At 43.7% G+C, this 24,589-nt stretch overlaps 1 protein-coding gene across 3 annotated transcripts in view; it reads right to left on the bottom strand.

Annotated features, from left to right (window-relative positions):
- pde2a (phosphodiesterase 2A) overlaps positions 1–16,198 on the bottom strand; it is a 109,556-nt gene extending 93,358 nt beyond the window's left edge. The window contains exon 1 of one of the 3 annotated variants that reach the window (XM_028961446.1): positions 15,853–16,198. In XM_028961446.1, coding sequence (XP_028817279.1) covers positions 15,853–15,926 — 74 coding nt within the window. In that variant the 5' untranslated portion in view covers positions 15,927–16,198. Of the gene's footprint in view, positions 1–15,766 lie in introns of all 3 variants that reach the window. The other 2 variants (XM_028961451.1, XM_028961448.1) reach the window with 2 other exon arrangements.
- Between the last annotated feature and the right edge of the window lie 8,391 nt (positions 16,199–24,589).

The following is a 24,589-nucleotide window of genomic DNA, read 5'->3' as shown; positions in this document are numbered from 1 at the left end:
AAATTACTTTGCAACTGACTGCAGTCTTCACCAGCCTGTTTAATATGTCCTTGGAACACGCCACAGTCTGCCTCAAATCCTCCTACATTATGTCCCCAAACAGCTCCAAGGTTCCTGAGTTACTATTGTCCAGTGGCCCTCATCCCTATTGTGAAGAAGTGCTTTGAACATCTGATCCTAGACCATCACCAGTTTGCTTACAGAAACATAGACCAATGGAAAATGCCATCTCATTTGCCCTTCACACCGCAATGTCTCTTCAATGACTGTAGCTCTTCAAATTCAAATTTAAATTTTATTTGTCACATACATAGTCATACACGGTATGATATGCAGAAATGCTTTTTGCGACTACTACAGACCACAGTATTGCAAATGTTGCAAGTATACAATGAACCAATATGCAAATATTGCAAACATAACCAAATATTACACTTTTAAGTCTTTAACATAAAATATGTGTAACTGGTAGGGTGAAGGTGTGCAAATGAGTTAAAGACAATGTTTAAAGAAAAAGAGCCATAAAAAAAGAGCAGTAAAGTATAAAGCGCAGGGTGATTTTGTGCACAGTGATTTTGTGCAAAGTGATTTTGTGCAAAAGAGTCCGGAGTGATTGGAGGTGAAAGTGAAAGTGCTAGAGTTCTCTGCCTTTATCACCATCCCCAATCAGAACTGTCTGTACAACTGGACATTGTTAAGTTGGAAGATGATACAACTGTGAACAACAATAATGCAAAAGGTGCAACAACAATGAAACTACTTACAGGCAAGAGTTGGGGAACCAGGAGTGCTGGTTCCCCAAGAAAACAAAGCAATTCTAGATTTCAGGAAGGGGAGACATGGTGGTCACTAACCCATCACCATTGGAGGAGGGATGGTACAGGTAGTCCAAGATGGCCAAGAAGGAACTTCAAGAGGCTCCATTTTCTGAGGACACTGAAGAAGGCTCGACTTCCCCACAAACTGCTCACCAACTTCTACAGTTTCACAAAAGAGTCAGTCATCACTTACTGCAAAACAGCATGGTAATCTAACTGCACCTCAGAGAATAAGAAGACCCTCCAGCACATCATAAAGATGGCCCAACGCATTGGGACCCAACTCTGAATGAGATCAATCAAACCAGATGTAGATGCATGGTGAAGAACATCATCAGAGATGAGACACACCCTGCACACACACTTCACACCACTGCCACCTGGCAAGCGCTCTAGGACTCTGTTCACACACACAGACCCGCAGACCCGGAAAAAGAACACACCCAGGACATTGGTTAGTATAACAGAGCCCCCATCATGGCCATCACTGGTTCGTATAACATTGTTATAAGCTGTTCCTCACGCTCTCCATGACGTTGCCTCTGTCTTCTTCTCGAATGACCATTTCTGCTTGACTTCTCTTCAGCTCCTGGCCCCCCACACCTGCTGCTCCACTGGAGCAGGATGCTCATCTCCAGCATCTATGCTGCCACAACAAGCCCACAAACTCACCCCTGTCACATCGAACCCCGCAAGTGCATCCCAGGTTCCACCTCCTGATACCAGCACACACTCACCTCACTGGACTTCTGCACGAACACACACACACACACATGTACAAATACATGCTGCTACACTGGACTTGCACACGCACACACCCACTTTGCCCTGTGGCAGCTGTCCGTGATTAGAGCCCCGTTGTCAGGCTGATCGGTGCAGGTTGTGAGGCCAGCTGCACTCAGCCGTGACAGAGCCCCCCTCCAAGGGCTCAGTCCACGGAGCCCACGCAGAAACACCGGTGGAGGTGGCGGAGCAGGCATCGGCAAACACAGATCCCCAAAAAATCCAATAAAATGTGCCAAAGACAGGTTGAGCACAACTGCATTCTAGCTATAAGAGCATAGGGTATCTTAACTTTTGCTTATTTAATTAAATAAATTAAATTTCCAACTGAGGAAAGTATTTCTATCACATCATCTACAGTTAAATAGTTGTTTTATTGTTACTGTTAGTTTGTGCGTACAAAAGGTTAAATGTATGGCTGTAACTGGGATGGGAGTGAGTGAGAATAAAAAGATGGCAAGTTAAGCATGAACTGTGGCCTTACAGCAGATCCTGCTGTAAATAAACCTGTTCCAGGATTTACTGCTTTCCTTGTGGGAAACTGAAAGGTATTACAATTCCAATAAGTTCATCTTTCTCAATGAAGACTTACATTTTAATGGGAGGTTTGGTTATCGGAGTGCTGCATTTGATGTGGAATGCAGCAAATTAAGATTTATGTGTATACACAGAGATGGAAGGATAGAGAGATAAACAAGAAACACACACATATGAGTGTGTCCATGTGCGCCTGTGTGTATATGTACAAATGTGCATGTGTGTATTTGGCTGTGTGTACATGTCTGTGTTTAATTATCACTCTTCTGTAAGCTGTGGTCACCATGGCAATGGGCTGCTTAGGATTCTGTTCTTTGCTGTATTTTGTTTGTTGAAATTGTTGTTTTTATCAGTTGTGTACTCAGCAACTCTGTAACACACGATAAGAGAGGTGAAATACAAAGACCTGCACCCATCCCTGACTCACATGGAGACAAACACAGACACAGACTAATGCTGTGGCTTTACGGAAATGTTAAGGTCTGAGCTTTCAGACCATATATATCATATAGAGTTATATATAATTTAGTTGTGCCAGTTAGTCAAATACCAACACACATGAAAACTTGACCTGAATCTTCTACTTACTGCAGCTCCAACTGTCCTACTCTCTCTCTAGGAATTGTCAAATTAACTGGAACATTGAGTTGACATTTGGTTGCTATGGATGAAATAGACTGGCGTGTGTGACATTTACCACAATACTCATGATAATCTAAACTCACAACTACCAATCATTAAAGCCAGTCAACATGGTGGTGATGTGCAGATCACAGTAATAACCACTGTGGTTAATGGTACTTTCAGACCAAAGCAATATTGTAATAATATTCATTATTATACTATACTTGATTGCTAACTATTGCTATAACTATTTTTTTAACCTATAACATAGTGAAAAGGAATGTAACCCAACTGAGTAGCTGTCAGGATTGACTGCAGCTGTGCTCAACACCGGTGGCCAATCCGGACGGTGCATAAATGCCAGAGAATTCTGCCCCTTCGGAATCTCCGGCATTTTCGCTAACTCTGGTGAACGGTAGTGAACTTGACCTTTGCAACTGTTTATGTATTTTGAGTTCTGGCAATCGCCACACGCCTGCGGGTTTGTTTATGTTTTTCATTTAAGTTAAATCGTTTTCGGCCACCGAGCGCGTTTATGTTTATTTATTGTTCATTTATAATAAAAACCCCTTGCCAGTATGTCACTCCTCTGTGCTTCCTTCCCCCGTAAGTCCATAGTTGTGACAGTAGCAGTTAATATTTGCACTGCCCTGCCAAAAAAAGTTACCTGCATTCGCTGCAGCAGTATTTTTAAAAAACATCAGCAATGTCACATAAATTTCACTTCACTTTCTACTGTATTAATGTTGTTATCCGTAAGTGGATGCATTTCAAAACCACCAGGACATTTCCTAGAGCTGGTTGGCCACCTAAACTCTGGGGAGAAGGGCCTTAGTCAACACCACATTTGGGCCAACACCACATCTGAGCCAGCAAGGGGAGGCCTCGCTCTCTGTTTGATGTCTGGGGCTTGGAGCTAAGAGGACAATGTAGCTATCCGGTTGGGGTCTGGGCTTGTGGGCTTCGTTGCTGCTGCGGGGTCTTCTTTCCTCCATTCCCAAGGTGAAGGGAGACAGTCTCCTGGGTCTGGGTTTAGACTGCCCCTCTGTGGGGTGGTGGACCCTGGACCTGGGAGATTAGATCAAGTATGGGGAGTGTGAATGCGTATACAGCATTTATTTTTGTGTGTCTCCATACTGGGTGAATGTCTGCACATGTGTGTATGAGGATATGCATATGAACCTATGCTTGTATTTGTGGGTGCCTGCTTATCTATAACTATGTCGGGTCATAGGTCGGGTCTGGACTCCACCTCACATCTCAGGCTTCCCTGGTGGTGGGAGGGGAGCCTGCCGGTGGTTGATGACCCTGACTGCCGGTGCAGTGGTGGTTCTCAGCATCTGGGGCCGGCTGCCCAGTGGTAGACTCCCAGGGACTGCTTGGCGGTCCTGGCCTTCCTGGCTCTGTTGGGTCACAGTGTGGTGTTTCTGGAACTCTTGGTCGCTGGGCCCATTACCTGGTCTGCCTGGTTGTGTCCGGCAGCCAGCGGAGCCTGCAGGCCGAACGTCACAGCCACCTGGGGCTGAGATATTGTGGCTGCTGAAATGTGGCTGCCGGGAGCCCCCTTCCGCCCTCTGGGGTTCTCCTCTGCACTTTTTTAGGTGGAGGCTACAATTATTCCTGCGGTGAAGGGTGGTGGTGGCAGCATCATGATGTGTAGATATTTTTCAGCCGCAGGAACTGGGAGATAGAGGGAAAGATGAACATCCTGGATGAAAACCTGCTGCAGAGCGCTCTTGAACTCAGACTGAGGTGACGGTTCATCTTTCAGCAGGACAATGACCTTAAGCACACAGTCAAGATATCAAAGGAGTGGTTTCAAGACCACTTTCGGAATGTTCTTGAGTGGCCCAGCCAGAGCCCAGACTTGAATCTGATTGAACATCTCTGGAGAGATCTTCACATGGCATCATATTCAAAAAGACTGCTGCCAAAGGCGAATCAACAAAGAATTGAGCAAAGGCTATTAATACTTATGTACATGTGATTTCTCAGTTTTTATTTTTAATACATTTGCCAAAACCTCAAGTAAACGTTTCATGTTGCCATTATGGTGTGTTGTGTGAGGCAAAAAATGTAATCCATTTTGGAATAAGGGTGTAACATAACAAAATGTTGTGACTATGCTGTGAATACTTTCCGAATGCACCATAGGTCACAAACGCATTCAAAACATTTAAACACTGTGACACAATCCATGCAAAAACACAATTCATTCAGATTCTTTTAAGTCGTAGTGATAGGACCTAAAGCAAACAAAAAATATTGAGATCAGTATTTAGTTCTGTTCTTTGTTTAAGTTCATCTTAAATAATGTACTCTGCTCTGCTCTGAAACTATACCATTTACTCTACTCTGTAGTTTCAGCAAGTGACATTTCAACAACAGTCTGTCATGCTACAGCGAGCTGACGAGATAAAACAGCAAAGAAGGCAAGGACAGGTGATGAGTGGTTTGAGGTGACTGACATGGATTACAGGGTGGACTCAGATAGATGGAGTGACAGGGTTGGTTCCTGTAGGAGCAGAAAAACCGCAGGGCCAGTTTTTAAGACGCCGTGTGGAGGTAGAGGTCCTGAGTGGAGAGCCACACTCTGTCACCCACCCGGAATTGCAGTCTGACCGGGTGTCGCACGAGAGGTCCACTTTTGCCGGCAGCCCTGATGGGCCTCGAAGGGACTGCTGCCAGTGGAAAAGGAGACCTGCAGGTTCTGAGTTGGGGGCATGCTGCTGGGAGAGGGGTCAGCCTTGGTGTTTTGACTACCGGGCCGATATGAGAGGTGAAAGTTAAACTGTTTGAAGACTAGTGCTTGTCTTGCCTGTCTGGGGATTAACTGTTTGGTTTGGTGAGTGGAGGTATGGTTCTGGTGATTGGTCCAGACCAGCGCGCAGCTGAACTGACCAGATCCGCAGCGTGAGCTGAACTAGCACTTCAACAGTGAATGGCATCTCCCTACTAGTACTCCCTACTCACTGCAGATCTGAGGGGCCAGGTGGTCCGTAAGATTTTAGTGGAGTGTGACACTCAAGAGAGAGATGGATACTATAAAATAAACTATGCAGCTGCTGCATCACAGCCAACTTTAACCACATTCCACCCTAGTTCCGTAGGGTGTCCGTAAGATCCATGGTGGTCTTGGCTGCCAGGGTACAAAACTGGCAGTGAACTGGCTGACGGTGGAAGTACCCTGGCGCAGATGATACCGCTGGGCAGCCACATCTTCCATGCCATTCGGATGGTAGAAGGTGGCTTTGAGTTCCTCTATGAAGGTCTTGTAGGTGAGAGAGTCAGCGGAAGGTGTGGACAAACACTATACCAAACACTCAGCGGCTTGTCCGGTCAGCAGGGAGAGTCGCAGGGTGGTCTGGGAATGGGAGGATAATGGCTGGTGAGAAAAAAATTAACCAGTGAGAAGAACCGTGAAGCAGCAGGCTGGGTTCCGGCAGTGGAGAAGAAGGAAGTGAAGCGCACAGCACCCAGATGCCACCTCATGCATGCGGCTCCTGGTTCCATGTTCATATCGCCGCGTGATCAAAGTTATGTGACAGTCCAGTCAGACTGACCACTGTAATAGTTACATGTCATGATCCGGTCCAGAAGGAGTTTCATGTTAGTCCTGTGTAATGTTTCCGAATCGTGTTCACCTGTGTCTAATTGTATAAAGCTGCCCTGTTCGTGTCTGTTCTCCGTCAGGTCTTTGTTATGTTCCATGTTCACATGTTATCGGATGTCTCCACTGTCCAGTTCAGCACAAGATTAAACCCCTGTTTCGAGATGTCATGAATGCATCGATGACAAACTGAGTTTGAACCATCACGTTGATGCGATCTCCAGATCCTGCAGGTTCACTCTCTACAACATTCGCAAGATTAGGCCTTTTCTCTCTCAACAGGCTACGCAGCTCCTCGTCCAGGCAATGGTCATCTCCAAACTCGACTATTGTAACTCTTTCCTGGCTGGAGCCTCTGCAGTCACCATAAAACCACTCCAGATGATCCAAAATATGGCAGCCCGTCTCATCTTCAATCAGCCGAAATACACCCATGTTCCACCTCTTCTTACCTCCCTCCACTGGCTCGCTCGCATTGATTTCAAATCCTTGATGCTTGCCTACAGGGCTGTAAATGGAACTGCACCCTCCTATATCAATACAATACTACCTAGCTACACTCCTGCACACTCTCTCAGATTGGCAAATGAAATGAGACTGAAAATTCCTTCTTCACGATTCCAATCAACTCTGTTCTCCATTGTTGTCACTGGCTGGTGGAACAACTTGCCCTGCTCCATTCGACTAGCCGAGACTATCACCACTTTTAAGAAGCAGGTGAAAACCCTCCTATTCAAAAAGTATTTCAGACAAATCTAACACTTACACATGCACATGCGTACACATTGCACAAAACAATACAAATATATATATATATATATACATTATAATTTTTTCCTTGTCTAGCACTGAACAATCTCCGAGCATGCTCATTGCTGACAAGTTAGGCCTTATCAGGGCTCTTAGTTTTGTAAACTCAAAATTCTATAGAAATCGAACAAGAATTGCTGGTGTCTTCCTCTTGTAAGTCGCTTTGGATAAAAGTGTCTGCTAAATAAAGTAAAGTAAAGAATGCTTCCTTCTTCTTCGTCAAGTCTTCTCATCATTTCCGATCACCTGCCTCGCCATGCCAAATGGCCTTGACAATATATAGAGCTGTAATTATAGTTGCTGACAGACATTTACTCTTTATGTATGCAAATGCAAATATACATTTTGTTAAAATTATTTAACAAACATAAATCTCATTACAATATGCATCTCCAAAGATTGTCTAGGGTAAAGCAAAATAATAAAAATAAATAATATTCAGCCTTCCCAGTGAGACATTAACAACAGTGTCAAACAGTGTTTTCGTCGTATTGTAGTATGAAAAAAAAACGTAGAGGGAGAGACTGGGTGGGATAAATGGAAATCACAGAGGGAGATTACAGAGGAAAGGTCAGCCAGTTACTCTCTCTGCACTTCCCTCTCCCATCCCAGGGAAATTTGTTCACTGGTTCATTATGGTGTTCCGAATCACTGGAGAATATGTTGTGTGTGTGTGTGTGTGTGTGTGTGTGTGAGTGTGTATGTGTCCCTGGTATGGTGTTAATGTATATTTGAAGAGCCAGCCCTGCAATCCTCCATGTCTGCATAAATGCACTTTTTTCAAACTCACATAATGGCTGTCATTCACAGTGCAAGACAGCACACATTAGCTCTGATCTGAATCATCTGAATCCAGCATCCATAAAAATGTCAAAAGGCATCTTGCACATTATGGGTGATTATGGGTGCAAAACATTTACTGGATTGATTGCTAGGCACTAAAGACCCCTGAATGGTCAAACATAAAATAACAGTTTGTTGTTGATTTTCTTTTATCTCCTCCAGAACAACTAGACACCACAAAGATTATCATACAAGGATTACCAATTCAGCACGAGTTGGCATGAACCTGTCGGTTCCACAAAACTCTTGTTGGACGTATTGTCATAGTAACAAACACTAAACCTGATCTATGCTAATCTATGATATAGTATTCTATACCTATGCTATGCTAATCGAATGCTTAATTATTTTTTTTATATTGCCATTAGATGAACCAAGATGAGGCTGTCTTCTTAGCATGATCATAAACGCCATACACTTTCACAAGACCCAGTCCTCTAGATCCCATTTAAAACTTACATTTCTCTAGCAGGAGCGTGACAGAACCTCTCCAGACCACTTCCTGAAGCAGATGTCGTGCCATTCCTCGACACATCCCAGACACCAACAACTTCTTTACATAAAGGAAATTTGATTTAGGGTTTGTATGACTTTTATGTGTGTGAAGGAGGAAGAGGAAGTGTGAGCCCAACCAACCAGGTAAAGATAGGACACCAACATTTCTGGCTTCACTCAACAAATACAAGGGCCTGTTAAAGGCTTGCTCTGCCTTGTCCAGAATTCATGAAGTCGTGGGGTGACAGCAGGGGAGGGAGAAAGTAAAAAAAAATAAAAGTGGGAGTGAGTTGACAAATAAGAGGAAGAGACGACTCAAACATTAGTACCACAAAACGCTCTGGTACCACATTCACTTTAATAATTCAGATAGAGGGAGGCATGTCCACATTAGCGACCTTTATCTGAGTGTGTATTTGTGTGTGTTTTTGTCAGGTGTTGCAAAGCCCACATGATACAGATCTGAGCAATGGCTTTGGCTTGTGAGGAACTACAATGTGGTTTGTCAGTTGTCAACAGGAGGCCTCACTGTTACAAGCAACAGAAAAATGTGGAGAGAAGGGATTTTTTTCCAAGAAAAACAACCATGTGAGAGGGCTGTGTCACTGCTGTCACAGTCCTACAATACACTTTCCAAACAATTTTCAACCTAATGGGGCAATTACTTTCAGGAATGTTGTTTTTAACTCATCAAATCTTAATTTTCCAAAGCATATAATGGGATTTTCACAATATTGAACAGTATAGTTTTCTGAATGCAAATGAGAGGAAATAAGCACACTGGTCAGTGATGTGTAGACTTTACATAAAGTATGTAAAGTCTACACATCATGTTATGTACATTTTATATAAATTAGTCTTTAAGGGCAGTGGTGGCCTAGTGGTTAAGGAAGCGGCCCCGTTATCAGAAGGTTGCCGGTTCGAATCCCAATCTGACAAGGTGCCACTGAGGTGCCACTGAGCAAAGCACCGTCCCCACACACTGCTCCCCGGGCGACTGTCATGGCTGCCCACTGTTCACTCAGGGTGATGGGTTAAATGCAGAGGACAAATTTCACTGTGTGCACCGTGTGACAATCACTTCACTTAACTTAATCAAAAATTTAAAAATAATTGCAAGACAGATTGAAGACAGAATGAAAGACATTTTCACTTGTTTTATCTCCATAGGTTTCTGAGCAAATTAGGAGAATTTGCTTATCAGAATAAATCTGCCAAAAGACTTATAGACCAAAAGAATGAACTTTAATTAATGTTTTTTCTTTCTGTGAAATTGAACATCACACACATTCCCAGTCTCTGAACCTGGTTTCTGTCAACACAGAAATCCATGCTCTCTCTCGCCCCCCTCTCTCTCCTCCTTGTTCCTCTCTCTACCTTGCCCCCCACTCTCTCTCTCTCACACCCCTTTCTCTCTCCCCCTCTCGTGCTTGCTCGCTCTGTAAAGCACCATTTGACTGCTGCAGGTGGATAAGAGAATCACTCAGATGTACCTACAGGTGTGTGTGGAGTGTGTGTGGGGTCACAGGGACATGGTGAGACTGACAGCTGCACTGCGACCTTGTGCTGACCTCTGATGGCCATGTGCCAGCCACAAGGCTGTTTATAGACACGTCGTGATCACTCCATTGGTCTTATTTTTGGGTGGTTGCCATGGATACCACAATGAGGTGCCATGGCTGGGTGGCAGCTGCATGGTTATTGCAACAACCTCCAGAGCCTGCTATGATTAGGTGTGTGTGTTTGTGTGTGTATGTGTTTACAGCTGAGCCTCACTAGCTCTTGCATGATGGATAGCTTCAGCTGAATGGCTGCTGAGGACATACTATGGCGCTGGAATTAAATGCTAAAAAGAGGCAATTCTCTGAAAGACGAATGGTTAAAGTGAAGTTATGGGTTAAAAGAGGCGATGTTAAATGGATGTGATCCGGATAGAGAGGATCAGGATCCTACCTACACTGAATGGTGTGTACCTTTAATTAACCATTTACCATTAATCAATAAATCATTACGCTCGACCAATTAATCTATTCCTGAACACAATTTCCTGGAACCTTCTGGTCAATGCTCCAGTAGGAATTGAAGCCACAGTTTTACCAGGTTAACCAAACAATCCACAAATGTCATAGATAACATTGAAGTTATATCTATGGTAAAACTGAGACACAAAGCATTTGCAATGTATTCATTGCAACAAAACACACACCCACCATGTCCTTATCATCACCCTCACCATTCTCTGCTGGACACCAAGGCACAACCTTACCAGGTTCTCTCTCCATAAATGTCACTATCCTTTCAGCTGAACGCATGCTCACTAAATATTACTGATGATCCTGATGATCTTATTCACATTAGTCCTATTCCCGACCTCAATTTAACCTCAGAATTTGCAGCAAGGACGGTGACTGGCCCATTCCAGCTCATCCGAGCTTAAGCAATTTTCACTGACACACAGACAACAACAAACAAAAAGCCCAGTCAGAATGAGCCAAGCATGACGAGCGCAAACACACACAGACACACTCATTCATCTGTCTTACAAACATCTCCTCTTTTACAATGCATCATCTGTGTGTAAATCACAAGACTCCCTCTTTTTATTGTTTTCTCTCTGTCTCTCTCTCTTTCATTTGTCTCATATTTATTTTATTCCAGAGGACCTCCTGAAAGGATTAGAACCTTTAGAGAGACAATGCAAAATCACAGCTACCCATGTAATTTCTTTCAATTACGAAGAGTTGACAAGCACCATATGTTTGAATAGCCTCAACACAGGGTCAAGCACAGGACTGTGTTAAAAGGAGTGATGGTTTAATGCCTGTGTTGTTGTATGTTCTACAATCAGGAAAATAATTATTATCATGGAGAATCTAGAGTTCAGCCTAAATTTCAAACCAGGCATGGCTTTGTAACTTATAACATATGGTGAACTAAGTATATGGCAATTAGTTCACCATACTGTAGCATTTTGGGTTTGTGTAAAAGGTTAAAGTAGTTTCGGGGGAGTGTGGAGAGAAAGAGACAAACGGTCTTACTCTTATCTTACTTCCACCTTACTCTCCATTTACTATGTTTGGGTGAATGACTCTATATGTTCAGACATTAAACAATATTGAGGTCACAAGGTCATTGCTGTTACTGTTCTGTTCAAAAGTGAAAGTAAGACACAACTGGCACTAATTACAAACCACCCAGTTCCATTACAGTCTGTGAGCTCTGCCCCACCACATAGCACAGATTGTCTTAAAAGTGCAATTCCTCTGACCTGACCTAATGTAATTTTTTACATTAGCTATTGATTGATTAGTTTCTTTTCTTTTGTTGTTTACTGATAATGTCTTTTTGCATTCTGATTACAGATTACGAATACTTGTGTTCTATTCAAAAATGATGTATGCCAGAAGTTGCATGTAGCATAGCTATAATAGGGCAGAGTAGGGTCTACTGTGGTTAGTGATCAAAATTACATTATAGTTCTTTTGATTCTAAATATCACACACAGTTTCAAGTCGGTGAGACTTTGATGCAGCCAGTCGCATCAAGATTTTTAAAGTGCTTACGAGCCTCAAGTCGAGAACACCCTTGAGATTCAAGGTAAACTGAGCCATTTATCCTTTATTGTGGGTCCAGCATTAGTTTCTGCATTGTAGCTACAAAAATGTAATTTTTTTTCAGGCCTGTGTTAATTTAAGCAGTGATACACAAACACAGAGGAGCACATATCTAAGCACTTAAAAGTGTTCCCAATTACTGTTTGTATTGATTTTGCAATCAAGAGTGAACCATGCAGTTTTGGACTCAGCTTCATGACCTGTATGACTGTAATGTTACAGTGGCTCCTGCAACAAAAAAATGAAAGCAAAAAAGAAAGAGCACACTTGATCTTTAAAGTATTTAAAAAAAAAAAACTCTTGTATGTTACTATAAAGCTTCACTGTAAATAACTGAACTTTTGTACAGTAGTTTTATTGTGTCTCTGTGTCTCTGTCCCTTTTCCCAAACCCATCCTGGTCACGTTCCTCTCCACCTCTAGACGAGGACGTGACAACAGTCCAGTCCAAATGTATTGAGCAACAAGGCAAATTAGTTAATCAAGGGCCAATTAACCAAACCACCCTGAGTAGTTTGGCTAATTGCCCATGTGGTTTGAAATGAAGTGTGTTATGTTCTTTGTTTCATATTTAGCTACAAACCCCAGGGAACAAAGCTCTCAATTTTGTAGTCATCTTTTAGTATAATATACAAATGTATTTAACGCACAGTAGAAAACAACAAATTGCTTTTCTAATAATTTTGGAAGGTCTGTAGATTTCCCTCAATGGCAGTTTTGTTCATCCTTTCTGTGGTGTTATTTTAATGACTGTATTTGTAAAAATGGTAATTTATAAAGAAAAGAAGCTGACTCAAACCTGGTTTACATCACAGGACTGGTGGGTACAGAGGAGACATTAACATTTTTAGCCTTTATCAGATGCCCTTATCCAGAGTGACTTACAATCATTAGAGACAGGCACAGTCTCCATGGAGACTCTCAGGGTTAAGTGTCTTCATCAGACACACAGTGATGATAAAGTGGGTTTTGAACATGCAACAATGTGGTCTTTACTAACACACACAGAAATCCTGAAAAAGAGATTTTTGTATCAAATGTCCCGTTCAACGATGGACAATTCGACATGTGCACTTGTACAGTGAATGTATGGTGGACCAGTAGAACACATAAACAGGCCATATTGTTCACAATGTCAGCCTCTCCATTAGCCACTCTAACTATATGCTCAGACACATCGTAAATGTAAATGATTTTGCATACATATTTTAATTCTAAAAGAGCACCGCACCAAAATCTCACACCACATATCCATCTTTATTTTCCCAGAAAACATGGAATGAACAGGAAGAAAATGAGTAAAATAGAGGGCCAATAAAAGGAAGACATTTATTACTGATTCTTAGTAGTTGCCAGGCAACTAATGGTGGTCCCTCTTACAGGTGGGTGCGTATTTTCCAACCCCAAAAGTCTCTCTTCCTCTCCCCTTGATGCCTCTATAAAAACACATCAAATGTAGCTCTTCTGTTCGTTTCGCTTTCCCCTCAGCCCTTACATTCACCCAGTCCCCTCCATCTCTATCACACGTCAGATTATGTCTCTTCACTCCATACTCCATATCTCTCTCTGTAATAAGTGCGAACACGCCAGCCGGAGGCTTCACAGAGTCATGTTTTTTTCCCTGCACTGACATGGACAGAGGAGACAGAAAATTGACTGCGACAGTGTGAAAAGATGAGGCGGGACAGATGCTTCTCACCCACTGCTCCCATCAAGGTCTTTAAAAATTTACAATGAAAAATCTCCTTCTAAAACTATGCCAGACACCTCCAATAAACTCATATGAAGGACCCTTGCAATAATGATTTCAGTGATGGAGTTTAGAACTGAGGCACATCGGAGGCTCTAAATCTCCTGTCCTAATTATTATGGCGAACCAGTGTTAAATTAGCAAAACTGGTGAGAAATTTATGTCTGTAAGATTTGATGTCAGAGGTAAAACCCCATCAACATTCCCATGGGCTGAGGAATGTTTTGATGCTGAAATGCATTGTAGGCTATTTGTCTTTATACCTGGCCCATTATAGCTGGCCTTCTTGAACACCCTTGTTGCCTTAGCAACACTTCACCAAGGGAGACTCTCCCACCCCTTTGAAATAGCAAACTGGACACACAGACATAGACCACCAAGAAATTATGTTGTCATTAGGTTTCTGCATGATAATAATTTCCTGCTGAACTATTAATAATATATTATGGGTATTATAAGTGGGTATTAATAATGTTATTATATGCAATTGATTTCTTTCTGTCAAGTAAACAGCCGCCACACCAGTTTCACTTGTGTGTTTGAGCATCCAGATGGTCCAAAATATGGCAGCCCGTCTCATCTTCAATCAGCCAAAATACACCCATGTTACACCTCTTCTTACCTCCCTCCACTGGCTCCCGGTAGCTGCTCGCATTGAGTTCAAATCCTTGATGCTTGCCTACAGGGCTGTAAATGGAACTGCGCCCTCCTACATCAACACACTACTACCTAGATACACTCCTACACGCTCTCTCAGATCGGCAAACGAAAGGAGACTAAAAATTCCTTCTTCACGGGGTCTCCGATTCCAATCATGTCTGTTCTCCGTTGTTGTCCCTGGCTGGTGGAACAACCTGCCCTCCTACACACGACTAGCCGAGACTATCACCACTTTTAAGAAGAAGGTGAAAACCCTCTTATTCCAAAAATATTACAGACAAATTTAACACATACACATGCATACACATTTAACAAACAAATACAAAATGTATAAATACATTATAATTTTTCTTAGTCTAGCACCCAACACTCTCCGAGCATGTTCTTCAATGACAAGTCTAAGCCTTATCAGGGCTCTTAGTTTGTATACTTGATATTCTATAGAAATCGAACGAGAATTGTCTTCCCATTGTAAGTCGCTTTGGATAAAAGCGTCTGCCAAATAAAGTAAAGTAAAGTAAAGTAAAGCATCAGAGGATTCATAGTGGATTTTTGTCCCATCAGAAAACACTGTGTGGCCAATTAGTCAATCTTTTACATTTAAACACATTATTTTGTCTAAATAATCTGTACTATTAATAAAACATTCCAACCCATTCTCGATTCAACCCCAGAGTTCTGAGCCAGTGAAGTCACAAAGGAAATCGACATCTTTACAGTCCCTACTGCGTCTGCACAACCACACAATTCTGTAACACATGTCAGAAGAGCACAGAGGTGGCCATTTCTTGATCAGTGCTTGTGCCTGAGCTTTCATGTGTGAGTGTCATTACTGACAGTGTCGAGTGGAAAGTTACGGACACTGTGAGCGTGGCTGGCTGTGAGAGATTCTACCGGCATCTCCATCCTTCCATCCATCCCCCCAAAATTTCACCCCTCCATTTTTACTACATTTGTCCATGGGGGAATATGTGGGACAGACACAGTTACATCCTTCACACAGCGGCATAGGGAACCTGCTCAGGTCTCAGGATCTGCTGCTCACACTAAAAATGGACTGTGGAGTCCTATTACACACACGCACACACACAAACACACACACACACACACACAGCAGCAGCAGCAGCAGCATTCACTGTTTCAGACCAAGAGAAGCATCGACTCCGACTCTCTGACCTCCAGAGGAGGATATAGGTTCATGAAGCGCACACACACACACACACCTGATCTTCATAGCGAATCTGCATCACGTGTTTCTGGAGTCCGCGGGACTTCCAGGGGACCCTGCGCGAGCGTCGCCGTCACTCACCTCTCGGACGCGATGCGCGCGCTGCTGTACTGCTGGCTGCGACAGAGCAGCGAGTGTCCGCACGCCTGCCCCATCGCGCCGTCGTCCCTCCACCCCACGACGCCGGTGACAGTGTGGACGGCTCGTGCTCTGCCTCTCTGCCCCGATCACTGGTGTGATCGATAGTGCGCGTGCCCGAGACGGTTTGAATGAAGAGTTCGGATTGCACGACGGCGCGTAGCGAAGGGAACTGCAGTCCAAGCATCTACTGGGATTCTTCAAAGCCTCCACCGGACGTTCTTCTAAACTCCCAGAGCAACAGTGAACGAGCCTGTCAACACTGATCTGGACCACCATGCTGTCAGCTGGCTGTGTCAGTCACTTCCACTGGCCCTGCGGTGGGATCAGACCACAGACCAGTGGATCTAGGTCCGGCTCGAGGGCCACTTTACACTTATTTCCAGTTGAGTGTCATATTACACATTACTTGTCTCTGGGATGACTTGCCATGTACTGTAAATATGCTGTTGTTGCTACACATGACAGTGAGGGGTATTTCAGACATGTAATAATTCTAATCACATCGTTTACAATTTCATGCCACCCTGCAATGCAAACAGGACCACAGGAAAATAAACTGATATGAAAGACCTTTGCAATAATGATTTCATAAATGAAACAGTTTAGGAAATGCCATAATTTTCATTAAGTGGCAATGCAAATGTATTTATCCAGATAAATATAATAGGAAGAAATAACATAGCCAACAATGTAACTTTGGAACATAATATTGAATTGTATTGTATTGCCTTTGTTTTATTGTATTGGCTCACATTTGTTTTCATTGTATTGGGAAATGCTTGAATGTTTTTTTACAATAACACTAGAGCACGTAGAATAATTATGGAAATTGCTAACCTAAGTGGTGTGCAGCATGGGGGGATGGAGGAACATAGTGTAAGGTGTGCAAAAATGATTTATTATGCAAAACATAAGGCAAAAAGAGCATTGATGATGATTGTATCAAAGACAGGACACAGGCGAGGACAAGCAGTGCAGGCTGAAGGTGTGACAAGGTGGGTCTTTGCAAGCTCCTCCTCCAGACAAGGTCTCAGCACAATCTCAGTTTTGTCATCGGTAAACATGCTTGTTAAGGATAGAAATTTTAGTCTAGTCAGTCTATCACTGCCAAACGTATGCATAAATTGTCTATCATAACCATCAAAGTACCATTTTTACTTGTCATACATGACTACATAATGACTAAAATCAAGAGTAGAAGTGCCCTCTGGTGGCACCCGAACAAAACATTACTTTGCCCAACTAACCCAATACATTAATACACACAAATGAGTGTGTAGAGTATAAGCAATTAAAGGACTGATGTTGTTACCAGTTACCCTACAAATGGCCTGGACCACAGGCACATTTTACACTCTTGTGTTATAATTTAACTGGCTCCAAAAAAGAACTGCACAAAATGATTGTGATTGTGCTTACTCTATCACAGACACTGGCTGATACAGATTTTCTTCTGAAAGAATATTTTGCGGTCCTCAGGGCCCAGTTAGTCATGCCATATTTCACATCAGGAAGCTGTCTAGATGAGAAATTGAAGACTTACCCATCAAATCTATCATCAGAAAATGAAATGTTCTTTTTAGTGAGTGTCAAAAAAGTTATCTCCTGTACTTAAGTGAGATCCTTTGATTGGTTAACAACTGCAATACGTTTCATCGAGCAACATTTACATTTCAGAACAGCAAAATTCAATTTCTTCTCATTTTTGAACAACCATTTTGGAAGACACATCTATTGCTGTGGCAAAGATTACAATGTGTTTCAGTATGGTCAAATTATTGCCTTGTGTTGAATAACTGAAACTGAAATTAAATAATTGAAACCTGGATGGGAAGAGGAGAACCATCATGGGGTCCAAATACAATGTGGTGAAGTCAAATTGTGGAAAAATCTTTTAGATAAGATTTGAAGGTGGATAAGGAAGAGCAACCACAAAGAAACTGATGAAATCGTTTTTCAGAGATGAAGGGCCACGACAGCGAATGATTTGCTTCCCAGGCTGGAGAGTCTGGTGAGTGGATAAGTAAGGAGACTAGTGCTTAAGGACCTGAGAAAGCAGCAAAGTGTTAAATAGAGTGGGAAAAGGTTATGTAAGTAATGTAGTGGTTACAGCTGTGTGGCCTTAAGAAAGGCACTTCAATTTTCCACAAATCACTCTGATTATATTTAAAAAAGGAAGTGATGCAATTAGCCATCATGCATTGTCCTTGTTGTATAAGACTAGAGCTTGCTTTAATTGCTTTAATCCTCAACACAAAATCTAGGTAAAAAGTAATCTTAACCATAATGTTACATAAAACAATGCCACATCAAAAGTATGCTAATGTCAATGATAATGGTGGTCCAACCAAACGCAGCATTAGAGTGTATGGTATCTTTTTGAAATCAGAAAGTACTTTTATTTAATCCTAGTATAAATAAATGAACACAACCAATGCTGTTCACAGAGAGAGTGATTGTGGTTCTCAAGGAAAGGTTGAACATCCTTGATTGACCAATTCCAACCTGCCTGGTAAAGGAGCTCTTGGTTGAAAAGGAACAGAGACCTCAAGTAACTATTGACAAAAATGGCCACTTCTGTGCATATCCCTAATCATTTCATTAAGAAGCATGGTTTTCTGTTATAATTGTGCTATTGTGGCTTGGTGGGACTTCTGTGATAATTGTCCAAGGTGGCCTATCAGGTAAGGAAATGGACCAGTTATCTGAAGGTTGCTGGTTCAAACTGAGGTGCCACTGAGCAAAGTACTGTCTCCACACGCTGATCCCTGGGCGCCTTTCACCATGGGTGATGCAGGGTTAATGACTCCACTTTTTTCCTTTCAAATTACCATCACTGTGCTACTAGTCTCTGCTCTCCTGCTCTCCTCCAACAGAAAAATACTGCATGGAAACATTCCAAAAAACAACATCATTTATACACAGGTAAATATGATTCAAGTTATTCATGGTAGAACTGTATCAATCAGCCAGAGCTTGGTTTCTGCATTTCATTTACAGCATTTATCAGAAGGTGAAGGTCTTGTCATTGTAAAACACAGCACACGGTGCACACATTTACATTTACCAGACGCCCTTATCCAGAGCGACTTACAATCAGTAGTTACAGGGACAGTCCCCCTGGAGCAACTCAGGGTTAAGTGTCTTGCTCAGGGACACAATGGAAGTAAGTGGGATTCGTACCCGGGTCTTCTGGTTCATAGGCGAGTGTGTTACCCACTAGGCTACTACCACCCATTTCTCGAACTCTCTCTCTCACACACACACACACACACACACACACACACACACACACACACACAGACAGAGCAATCAGATATTAGTCTTGGATGATCAATAGTCAAGTTGATGTAGTGCATATTCATAAAGCTTCTTGTAATAGCTTCCTGTGAGTTAATCAGTATGTACACAATGTAAAACATGCAGCAGACAACCAGAATTCACCAACATAACATACACTGACTTTTCACAAGACAAAGAATGTACAGTCTAAAAACTAAAACAAGACCAGAAACCAGAATTTTTACTGTACTGAATTAAAAAATTTTCAATGATTTAAATTAAAAACAATAAAACAACTCAAATAAATAGAGGAGTTCAAACATCAACGGCAAATTAATTTAGACGAAGACTGTCACATCCATTCCAGCTCTACCCCAAAACACACTCCCCCTTGCCTGAGTATTAGGGCCTGTGTCTGCGTGTCATGTCGTTTGTTGCCGCTGGTTCCTGGATAAGAACTAACCTTGTAGCGTGCACTTGCCATCATCTCCCTCCTCACGTTCCCTTCTTAGGGCGCTTCAGCATGTATGGCGAACCTCACTGGTGTAACAAGCATCAGGTGCACCTTGTTGTGTCCAATCTGCTCCATTACAAAAGCCCCAGATGATCTGGCATCTACAGAGCTGTCCCCATACTGGTTGTTGCCTGTGTGTCTGTGTCGTTTGCCATACAGGATTGACTGTGACACAGGAGTGTGTTTAGGGAGTGAAAGGTCACCAGTGAACTAGGACATTACTGCTCATTCCCCAAGGTGAAGGACTTGATAAGGTGATGAGCAGGCTGCTGAGTGCACAGCCCTCTTGAACACTGCAGCTCCCAAGAGAACCTCTGTTAGAGTGAGGCATGGTGGATTATTTGATTCCTTTTTTTGAATTTGGTTGCTTCCCAGTAAATTAACCCTCAGCTCTCCCAACACACCTCCATCATGAAAAACAGAGAGAGATCTACTGCTGCTTCTTTTTCAGATGTAGTTGTCCATATCTTACTAACTGCTTTGTCTGAGTGTTCTCAGTTCTTTATAATTAAAATAATATGACTGACACTCTCACCCATACACATATACTGTGCAATAATGTTCAAGTTCCCCTGCTGCTCATGATGAAGATGATTAAGGAAAGTATTTGTTTTGATGGGGTTTGTCAGTTTTGTGTTGCTAGATGGGCAGTGTTGCCATGGAGGGGGTGTTTTATGCCTCTTGGTGAGGAGGTGAGAGTCTATTTTTCAGCCCAGAACAAAACCACTTACATAACAGCAATAGACATTTATTCATGTAGAGAGAAGAGGAAAGATCCTGTAGACACACACACACCTCCTGTACTGTTCAGTCATTTGGAAAAGCAGCTGGAGGCAAGAGGTTAACTCACATACACTTATGCTCACTGTTTTATTCCCCCAGAATAAGGCATTGGGACACTGTTGTGGATCCATCTTGTATAAACTTACCTTTTGGTTCACAATTGTGAATCAACATCTTACTGGGAAGCCAGTGTGTGTTTGTATGTGTGACAGTTGCCTATGACAGGTGATATTTCAGTTCATCCAGTCATTTACGTTTTGACAGCTGGCATATGAAAACCAGAAAATCACCCAGTTATCCCATTGATTTTATCTCTATACCTAGGAACAGACTGTATTTGATAAAGTGACTGATTTAAAATGCAAATAACAGTTGGCTCATTTCAAGCCTTTTTTTATGGTTCTGTGCACTTTAAATAGGTTTCAACCTGTTGTGATGGCATCACATCTTCTCAGCTTTAAATGACCAATATTCATATTTGGTAAGGTTGTGCTTACTTTTAGCCTCAGTAGTAGTGGAGCTTGTATCTGCACAGTTTGTGTTCTGCCTCATGTCGGTGTTACATGCAGAAACAGCAGCAGGTTGCTCTGTGAAGGAGACAGTAATCAGAGCTGGCGCTCTTGATGCAGCTACCCTGCAGAGGACACAGCAGAAAAAAGGTTGTGAATAAGCAATCCCATATCCCAAATGACAATGAAGTGAGGTTGCCATGGTTAGGCTGGTTCTCTCTCAACAGGTGGCACCATATCCCTGTCTTTTCAACCCTGGTTACCCTCATGTGTTCACTAATTCCCTAATTAACCAAAATATTTTTTTTAAATAACAATTCCTTTTATCTGAGTCAGCACTTACAGGGAGCGCAGAATTATTAGACAAATGAGTATTTTGTCCACATCATCCTCTTCATGCATGTTGTCTTACTCCAAGCTGTATAGGCTCGAAAGCCTACTACCAATTAAGCATATTAGGTGATGTTCATCTCTGTAATGAGAAGGGGTGTGGTCTAATGACATCAACACCCTATATCAGGTGTGCATAATTATTAGGCAACTTCCTTTCCTTTGGCAAAATGGGTAAAAAGAAGGACTTGACAGGCTCAGAAAAGTCAAAAATAGTGAGATATCTTGCAGAGGGATGCAGCACTCTTAAAATTGCAAAGCTTCTGAAGCGTGATCATCGAACAATCCAGCGTTTCATTCAAAATAGTCAACAGGGTCGCAAGAAGCGTGTGGAAAAACCAAGGGGCAAAATAACTGCCCATGAACTGAGAAAAGTCAAGCGTGCAGCTGCCAAGATGCCACTTGCCACCAGTTAAGCCATATTTCAGAGCTGCAACATCACTGGAGTGCCCAAAAGCACAAGGTGTGCCATACTCAGACATTGATTTTCTTTGGGTGGTCGGTGCCGGGATGGCTCCGTCCATTGCGAGCGTCCGAGATCCTCGCGACATTCGTGATGACCCACGTGACTTCAGGGGGTATGAGGAGTACGAGGTTGACACGGACGATGACGAGAGTGACGAAGACAGTGTGCCCGTCCCAGATCGTCACAAGGTCCGTGGAGACCCACGTCCCTCCCAGCAGTGTGGGGACAGCTGGTGGAAGAGGGCGACGGGAGGTCGCCAGACAGCAACTGCGCTGCCGGGACTGCCTTGCGGGGAGTACGCCTTCCCAGCTCCGGTCGCCGACCCGCCTTCCCTCTGCCCGGACGTTCCCCAGCAGAATGGCAGCGCAGCACCAGCGCCCCTGCCTGCTGGAGAAGACGTCCACCCCCCTCCACGCCACACACCCACCACCATCTCCAGCGACGTGCCCAGCCCCGTGTGGGACAGCCCAATGGCCCCGGGACCCTTCTGTGGGGCAGCAGACACGGATGAGATCACCACCATTCTCGCGTGTCTGTCTGGGTCAGCATTGGGCTGGGGCGCAGCCCTCTGGCAGCAGGGAGAGACAGACAGAAGGAGTTTTCGGGACTTCCTGCCGAGACTGAGGGCGGAGTTTGATCGGCCAGAGACTGAGCCAGTGATCGAACTCTGCCCCTCCACCACATCCAGCGCCAGTCAGGATCCGGGGCAAGAAGGTCGCTCCTCCTGAGATCCTGGCTGTGCCCCCTGAGGAAGTCCCGGAGAGCCCAGAGAAGGAGCCAGACGACCCTCTCTTCTGTCTGTCTCTGTCTGTGTGTGTGTGCGTGGTACCATGCAGGACCACGCCGGGGAGCCAGGCCGAGGGACCGGGGCCGCCACGCGGGACCACGCCGGGGAGCCAGGCCGAGGGACCGGGGCCGCCACGCGGGATCACGCCGGGGAGCCAGGCCGAGGGACCGGGGCCGCCACGCGGGACCACGCCGGGGAGCCACACCTGACCTCGTCGGGGAGCCAGCCCGAGAGACCGGGGCCGCCACGCGGGACCACGCCGGGGAGCCAGGCCGAGGGACCGGGGCCGCCACCCCTGACCTCGTCAGGGAGCCAGCCCGAGGGACCGGGGCCGCCACCCCTGACCTCGCCGGGGAGCCAGCCAGAGGGACCGGGTCCTCCAAAGGGAGGATACAGCAGGGCAGGAGCCCTGTGGTTGCCGCCGTCCGCCCCGCCGCCTCCACTGATGGTACTGCTGGGGCTCCGAGGACGTAGCCCTTGGAGGGAGGCTCTATCAGGATTGACTGCAGCTGTGCTTATCACCGGTGGCCAATCCTGACGCCACATAAAAACCCTGGTTTTCCGCCCCTTCAGAAGGGACGACATTTTCGTGGACGTTAGTGCACTGTTGAGTAATTGTGTATTTTCAGTTCTGGCAATCGGCACACGCAAGTTTATGTTCTTTATTGTAGTTAAATTGTTTTCGGCCACCGCGTCATTCTTTATTTGTGTTTTTATTGTTGATTTTAATAATAAAACCCCTTCCCAGCATGTCAGACCTCTGCGCTTCCTTCCCCCGTAAGTCCGTAGTCGTGACAGGAGGTATAGAAGAGATATAGAAAAGACAGAAAAGCCTGAACCAAGCTTCAGATCCAGGAGAAAAGTGGGTAGAGAGAAGACTCAGGAGCTGGAAGGCCCAGTTCCCGATGGAAAAGAAGATGAAAAAAAGAGCCCAGCTACCACAAGTGAACATCCTTTATACATTTGACCCACAGGAAGTTGTCACAGACCAATCAGAATTTGTTCTTTCTGTCTTGTCCCACCCCCGGTGTCTCCCGTCTGGGGCAAACAAAGGCAGGGCAGGGTATCACAAAAACATGTGGCTGGCATTTCACACCTCTTGCCATTTAACAAAGATATGGAAAACGGAGGTGTTTAACCGCTACGCAAAACAAAGGTGCAGAAACGTCATAGCCCTGTGACATCCAATCTTACAAAGGTTTATGACAGACAACCATACACTAGAGAGTACCTCCTAAGGACAATGCAGCTGGCCTGTGTTGACATCCCAGTGGAGGCCTTCCAAGTATGGATTCGCCATTCCTGGGTGTTTTTCCCGCGGCACCTAGCAAGAGTCAATATAGCATGCAATGTGGATGAGGTGATGTGGCTCGATGCAGCTCAGCGACATGATGCCGCACAGTGATTGTGGTGTCAATAAAAAACTTCACACCCTGATCATGTTTTCAAGAGTATTGTGTGCAATAGATTCTGTTTTTGCATTGAGTTGTGTTACATGCAGAATTTTCTATAGATTTATACTCTTCATATGAAACTCACAAATCTAAATGCCTAATCCTCTGCAGATATCTAAGAAGATCCGCAATGGTAAAGTTTCTAAAAATATGCATTGGCAGTTATGAAACAAAGAACCTTCTCACAAATTGAGCATTGTGTTTTCAGTTGTTTTGCTATAGTGTGTAATGATATGTACAGTGTTTACATTTTTGAAAGCTTCGAGCTGCTCTTTTGGTGTGAAAGTTTGGGTTTTGAAGTAAGAAGGTGTGGTTGTGTTTATGTAGCTTTAGAAAAGGGTGTTGTGTTCAGACATTGGGGAACATGGAGGAAACCTTTGTGAAATGTGTTTTAGCATTTGAGAAAAAACTGTAATATTATTAATGAATATGAACATATATTATTTGTGATTAAACATCATATATAGAAGCAGTAATTATCCTGCGGTGCAG

The sequence above is a fragment of the Denticeps clupeoides genome, chromosome 19 (genome assembly GCF_900700375.1).
Source record: "Denticeps clupeoides chromosome 19, fDenClu1.1, whole genome shotgun sequence".
NCBI lineage: Eukaryota > Metazoa > Chordata > Actinopteri > Clupeiformes > Denticipitidae > Denticeps > Denticeps clupeoides.
Note: the sequence above shows the minus strand (reverse complement) of the source record. Positions and strands in the feature narration are given on the sequence as shown.